Raw genomic sequence first — 7,475 nt, forward strand, 5'->3', positions numbered from 1 at the left:
GAAGGGAGCGGTCACACCATTGACTTTTCCCTCATTTAACAGTATGACAGTGAGGAACAGAGGTCAGGGGCTTCTCATGCACCATCAGACTAGCACTGCAGTCTCTCTCTTACTCCCTCTCTCTGTACATATCTCTCTCTCTTATTCCCTCTCTCTCTCTCTGTACCTATCTCTCTCTCTCTGTACCTATCTCTCTCTCTTATTCCCTCTCTCTGTACCTCTCTCTCTCTCTTATTCCCTCTCTCTCTCTCTGTACCTATCTCTCTCTCTTATTCCCTCTCTCTGTACCTCTCTCTCTCTCTCTTATTCCCTCTCTCTGTACCTATCTCTCTCTGTACCCATCTCTCTTACTCCCTCTCTCTGTACCTATCTCTCTCTCTTACTCCCTTACTCCCTATCGCTGTACCTATCTCTCTCTGTACCCATCTCTCTTACTCCCTCTCTCTGTACCTATCTCTCTCTTACTCCCTATCTCTGTACCTCTCTCTCTGTACCCATCTCTCTTACTCCCTCTCTCTGTACCTATCTCTCTCTTACTCCCTATCTCTGTACCTCTCTCTCTGTACCCATCTCTCTTACTCCCTCTCTCTGTACCTATCTCTCTCTTACTCCCTATCTCTGTACCTCTCTCTCTGTACCCATCTCTCTTACTCCCTCTCTCTGTACCTATCTCTCTTACTCCCTCTCTCTGTACCTATCTCTCTCTTACTCCCTCTCTCTGTACCTATCTCTCTCTTACTCCCTATCTCTGTACCTCTCTCTCTGTACCCATCTCTCTTACTCCCTCTCTCTGTACCTATCTCTCTTACTCCCTCTCTCTGTACCTATCTCTCTCTTACTCCCTCTCTCTGTACCTATCTCTCTCTTACTCCCTATCTCTGTACCTCTCTCTCTCTTACTCCCCATCTCTCTTACTCCCTCTCTCTGTACCTCTCTCTCTCTTACTCCCCATCTCTCTTACTCCCTCTCTCTGTACCTATCTCTCTCTTACTCCCTCTCTCTGTACCTCTCTCTCTCTTACTCCCCATCTCTCTTACTCCCTCTCTCTGTACCCATCTCTCTTACTCCCTCTCTCTGTACCTATCTCTCTCTTACTCCCTATCTCTGTACCTCTCTCTGTACCCATCTCTCTTACTCCCTCTCTCTGTACCCATCTCTCTTACTCCCTCTCTCTGTACCTATCTCTCTCTTACTCCCTATCTCTGTACCTATCTCTCTTACTCCCTCTCTCTGTACCTATCTCTCTCTCTGTACCTATCTCTCTCACCCCTTCTCACACTCCACCTCAATCTACACATTCCCCTATCTCCGTCTCCCTCTCTCTCCCGGTCTCTCCTTTTCCAGGTGTAAATGTGTGAGGGCTGATATTTAAATGTGTTTGTGTGATGTATGATATTTACCCAATAAAGGGCTGAATTAGAATTGTCTCTCCGTCTCTCTCCCAGGCGGTGTATCTGGACCAGTTGCTGTCCTGTGTGGATGCTCTGTTGTCTGTTTGTGAGAAGGACTGTTGCTCGGTCAGTCTACAGCTGTTACAGGTGCTGGTTACTGTCCAGAGCCTCTCCACTGAGCCACAGCTCACTGACAAGGTAAGATGTGCTCACATACACACACATACAGTACATGGACACACACACGTATGTCTACACATCCATACATCAAACCCCAGCTCACTGCCCAGGTAAGAGACACACACACACACACACACACACACAGCCTCACCCAGTGGCTCTAACGAGCAATCCCATTATCCTCTCTGTCTTCCAGGCAGGCCTCCCCTCCCCTGTGGGCTCAACGTTTATAACCATCCACCTCTCCTGTGTAACTACTCCTCTCCTTCTCTGCTCTGACATGTGGTGATCTAGAATGTTTTTAACATGTAACACTCTCTTTCCACCCCCCTCCTCCTTGTTTATTACAGCTGTGAGTATGTTTTGTATAGCGGGCCAGAGAAGCTATTTGAAGAATGTAAGTGTTAGCCCTGGTTCAAAGTGGGCACAGTGGAACTCGACAGTCTACTGTAATTACCCATTTAGTCAGAAATTGCACCTTTGGAGTGGAACTAGTTTAAACCGTTGCCAAGGGTGAAAGGAGGCGGTTTTGAGAGAGCGAGAGAATCAGCGCCAGCGCCATCTTTCCTCACGCCTACTGCCATTACATGCCATGCGAGCGCCATCCTGCCGCGAAGGACACTCCTCGTCCGGGTAACTTGACCCAGAATAAAACGACAAAGAGAAGAGGCAGAGGAAACAGAACAGACTGTAAAAGCCCTGTGTTACGTCTTAGTTTAGTCGGTCTGTCTGGACTGTGTGCTAATAGCAGGTCTACGAGGAGAGGAGCGGGAAGTGGAGTTGCACTCTGGCCAACGGATGAATGACTGACCACTCAGTGGCCTTCTATGTCTGACTGTCTGTGTGTCTGTCTGCAGAAACGGTGTCCTGTTTGGAACTGGGGGGAAGAATAGGGACAGGGACATGTAGAGAAGGAGGGAGGGAGAGCATGGCCTGGGACATGTAGAGAAGGGGGAGGGAGAGCATGGCCTGGGACATGTAGAGAAGGAGGGAGGGAGAGCATGGCCTGGGACATGTAGAGAAGGGGGAGGGAGAGCATGGCCTGGGACATGTAGAGAAGGGGAGGGAGAGTATGGCCTGGGACATGTAGAGAAGGGGGAGGGAGAGCATGGCCTGGGACATGTAGAGAAGGAGGGAGGGAGAGCATGGCCTGGGACATGTAGAGAAGGGGGGAAGGAGGGAGTGAGAGCATGGCCTGGGACATGTAGAGAAGGGGGGAAGGAGTGAGGGAGAGTATGGCCTGGGACATGTAGAGAAGGGGGGAGGGAGAGCATGGCCTGGGACATGTAGAGAAGGGGGGAAGGAGGGAGGGAGAGCATGGCCTGGGACATGTAGAGAGGGAGGGAGGGAGACCATGGCCTGGGACATTCCTGGACGTTGTTCCACCTCCCAGGGGGAATGGCAACGCCAGTTTTCCCAGAAAATGATCTTCCAGTCAGGGTTTGTGGGGGGGGGGGGGGGGGGGGGGGGGGGGGGGGGGGTTGTTGCCTCCCTTCGCAGGGGGTTAACACTATTGACTCGAGGACAGTCAATCAGACAGTCCATCCCCGCCTCCCCTCAAGGGGACCATAACGCGCCCCTCGAGGTCACTTCCTCTGTCCTGAAGAGACAACACTATGCTCACGCTCCTTTCTCTCACTCTGCTCATTTCCTCTCCGTTGATGTTTATTGTGACTATGGGATGTATGCTTCCTGTTTGTTTTCTGTATGGGTACATGTGTTAGTGGTTTGATGTATAAGACTAAGAGCATGTGAAGCACATTGTTTACAGCGTTTTTGGCGAGTTATTATTTTCATGGTAAAGTTACTGTTCATGCTTCTGTTTCCAGATGTAATCTAAACTTGCAACACAGCCATTAACATTTTAAAGTGTTGATCACTTTCTCTCACCTTCCCTTCCTTTTTCTCTCTCTATCTCTCTCCTCTCCATCTCCCTCTCTCTGTCTCCCTCTCCTCTGTCTCTCTCCTCTCCATCTCCCTCTCTCTCTGTTTCTCTCTCTATCTCTCTCCTCTCCATCTCCCTCTCCATCTCCGTCTCTCTCTCCATCTCTCTCTCCATCTCCATCTCTCTCTCCATCTCTCTCGCTCTCTCTCTCCTCTCCGTCTCTCTCTCTCCTCTCCGTCTCTCTCTCTGTCTCTCTCTGTCTCTCTCTCTCTGTGTCTCTCTCTCTGTCTCTCTCTCTGTCTCTCTCTCTGTCTCTCCATCTCTCTCTCTGTCTCTCCATCTCTCTCTCTCCTCCCTCTCTCTCTCCTCTCAGGCAGAGCAGAGCGTAGTGTCTCTGTGTAAGGTCCAGGGTCTGGCTACAGTAGCTGACCTCTACAGGCAGCACATGGATCAGCTGCTCCAGTGGCTCTCAGCCTCTCAGAAGACCTGGACCAGCTACTCCCCCCAGAGACTGCAGCTCCAGGTCATCGCCACCCAATCAGGTGAGACTAGGTCAGGCTTCTGCAAGCGTGTTCCTGGAGAGCCTACCCTCCTGTAGGTTTTAAATCCAACTCCACTTGTAACTAACCTGATTCAACTGATCAGATAGATATGCATTCAAATCAGGTGTGTTAGATTAGGATTGGAGAGAACCTACAGGAACAGGGTTGGAGAGCTCTGCTATAGCTCATCTCTGGCCAGTCATGTGAGACTATTGCCACATCGCTGGCCAATCAGGTGAGAATACAGGTAAATTCTGTCCAATCAGAAGACCAATCTGTAACCAACCCATTACTGTCCAAACAGTCATAACTGGCCAATCAGGTGAGACTAAAACCACATTATTGTCAGAATCATGTGAGACCAAAGGCAGAGAGGAAGAGGCGAAGCAAGAGGTTTTACTCCGCTCAAAATCTGTCCACGAAAATAAGCCAAAGAAGGGAGGAATTTTTGGTCAATGGGAGAGTGTTGAATTTGGTCAACAAAAAATGGAATTGCTCATTTGCTAAGTGAGGCTTATTCGATCAACTGAAGTTTCAGAACGGTTAGGTTGTTCCCAATTTACTGATATAAGTGGACACACGTTGCATTTACCCAACTTAGAAAAAAACAACTTTATATTGGAGTTGTTCCTGTTGTCATGGGGTGAGGACTCATCATGGATATAACCCGTTTTAGTGTGGATATTGCCATTGAGGACTTCCACCATTTTAAAGTAGATAATTGGGTGGGGATTCCTATGATTTTGGAGCAATCAGCCAATGAAGAATAAGAAAATTGACTACTTTAAAATGGAAATGGCTTCAATGGTGCTGCCCTTGCGGTCACAGACTATAATGGCACAGATACAAAGATGAGTCATCTATCTCTATGGCCTGTTGTTCACATGCATATCTGCCCTCTCATTGGCTAGAATGGTTCCACCTGATCTCGCCGCCTCCACCCTGACTTCCATATTTGAGGACATGTATTTCTACTGTTAGTGCGGGTCACTTGACTATCTTGTCAATATAGTATACAATATTTGCTACATGTCATCGCTGGCCAGTCAGGTGAGACTATAGTCAAGCTATTACCTCCATGTTGTTTCCCCACCACTCCAATACCAGTTATAGAGTGGATATTGTCATTGAAGACAACCCTTCATTCCATACCAGCCAAACAGCCACCATCATAGATTTACACTGAACAAAAATATAAACACAGCAGGCGATCATTTCAAAGGTTTTACTGAGGTACAGTTCATATCAGGAAATCAGTCAATGGAAATACATTCATTAGACCCTAATCTATGGAATTCACATGACTGGGAATACAGATATGCATCTGTTAGTCACATATACCAACAACAACAGAAAAGAAGGGGTGTGGATCAGAAAACCAGTCAGTCTCTGGTGGGACCACCATTTGCCTCATGCAGTGCGACACATCTCCTTCACATCGAGTTGATCAGGCTGTTGATTGTGGCCTGTGGAATGTTGTCCCACTCCTCTACAATGGCTGTGTGATGTTGCTACACCTGTCAGGAGGCTGGATTATCTTGGCAAAGGAGAAATACTCACTAACAGGAATGGAAACAAATGTTGCTATGTCCGTTCTATTCACTTTATTTCTACGCTGTCATCTACCCTTAAGACCTGTATGACTCTGAGACAAGTCAAAGACCTTTAACTCAAGTCCCCTTTAGAAACACTCACACAGACAGAAAGAGACTTGCCTGGCTACCCAAACTCCTTGCACCGGCAAAACATCACACCCATGGATGTTAGTTTCTTCTTCGCAATGAGTCTGTATCTGAGTACCTCCTCTACGGTCTGATTGGTCCCAGAAACCGATGGTTTGAGCCAGAACAAAAATGAGTCTGTATCTGAGTACCTCCTCTACGGTCTGATTGGTCCCAGAAACCGATGGTTTGGGCCAGAGCCAGAACAAAAATGTGTAAAGTGGCACTTTTAAAAATGTGTCATCGGCTTTGATACTCTGATGGTCCAATCGCTGATGACTTGGTTTTGTACAACACCCCGCACTTTGATGTCACTACAAACAACTTCAATGGTGGCAGTCTGACTGAAGTATGTAGCGAATGATAGCAGCAGAATAATTCAGTTTGAGGCATCTGGCAAGTCAGCAACATAACCTGCCATTATCCAGCTACACACAGAAAGCTTGTCATTAGAGCCAAGTTAGCTTAGTGACTAGGGTAAATCCCCCCCCCCCCCCCCCCCCCCCCCCCCCCCCACTCCCAGTCTGTCTCAGTCCAGGTTAAGGAGGGTTACAGGGCTCTCACTTTACGCATTACTTTACCCCTATCCCCCATAATCCTCCGACATTAGCACCTCCGACCCACGTTCTTTCATCCCGGATCGCTCTCTCTTTCTCTCTTTCAATTCAATTTCAATTCAAGGGGCTTTATTGGCATGGGAAACATGTGTTAACATTGCCAAAGCAAGTGAGGTAGATAATATACAAAAGTGAAATAAACAATAAAATTAACAGTAAACATTATACATACCGAAGTTTCAAAACAATAAAGACATGGGTTGTATTTACAATGGTGTTTGTTCTTCACTGGTTGACCTTTTCTTGTGGCAACAGGTCACAAATCTTGCTGCTGTGATGGCACACTGTGTTATTTCACCCAGTAGATATGGCAGTTTATCAAAATTGGGTTTGTTTTCGAATTCTTTGTGGATCTGTGTAATCTGAGGGAAATATGTGTCTCTAATATGGTCATACATTGGCCAGGAGGTTAGGAAGTGCAGCTCAGTTTCCACCTCACTTTGTGGGCAGTGTGCACATAGCCTGTCTTCTCTTGAGAGCCAGGTCTGTCTACGGCGGCCTTTCTCAATAGCAAGGCTATGCTCACTAAGTATGTACATAGTCAAAGCTTTCCTTAAGTTTGGGTCAGTCACAGTGGACAGGTATTCTGCCACTGTGTACTCTCTGTTTAGGGTCAGTCACAGTGGTCAGGTATTCTGCCACTGTGTACTCTCTGTTTAGGATCTGTCACAGTGGTCAGGTATTCTGCCACTGTGTACTCTCTGTTTAGGGTCCATCACAGTGGTCAGGTATTCTGCCACTGTGTACTCTCTGTTTAGGATCAGTCACAGTGGTCAGGTATTCTGCCACTGTGTACTCTCTGTTTAGGGTCCGTCACAGTGGTCAGGTATTCTGCCACTGTGTACTCTCTGTTTAGGGTCCATCACAGTGGTCAGGTATTCTGCCAATGTGTACTCTCTGTTTAGGGTCAGTCACAGTGGTCAGGTATTCTGCCACTGTGTACTCTCTGTTTAGGGCCAAATAACATTCTAGTTTGCTCTGTTTTTTTGTTAATTACTTGACACATTGGAAATAATTATCTTTTTGTTTTCTCATGATTTGGTTGGGTCTAATTGTGTTGCTGGGGCTCTGTGGGGTGTGTTTGTGATCAGAGCCCCAGGACCAGCTTGCTTAGGGGACTCTTCTCCAGGTTAATCTCT

The 7,475-nt window shown here is 47.4% G+C and overlaps 1 protein-coding gene across 2 annotated transcripts in view; it reads left to right on the forward strand.

Annotated features, from left to right (window-relative positions):
* LOC110487024 (dynein assembly factor 5, axonemal) overlaps positions 1–7,475 on the forward strand; it is a 111,017-nt gene that overhangs the window by 82,624 nt on the left and 20,918 nt on the right. For both annotated transcript variants that reach the window (XM_036941740.1, XM_036941739.1), the window contains 2 exons: positions 1,446–1,589; positions 3,830–3,998. In XM_036941740.1, coding sequence (XP_036797635.1) covers positions 1,446–1,589; positions 3,830–3,998 — 313 coding nt within the window. The remainder of the gene's footprint in view (positions 1–1,445; positions 1,590–3,829; positions 3,999–7,475) is intronic.

This window comes from Oncorhynchus mykiss, chromosome 13 (genome assembly GCF_013265735.2).
Source record: "Oncorhynchus mykiss isolate Arlee chromosome 13, USDA_OmykA_1.1, whole genome shotgun sequence".
Lineage (NCBI taxonomy): Eukaryota > Metazoa > Chordata > Actinopteri > Salmoniformes > Salmonidae > Oncorhynchus > Oncorhynchus mykiss.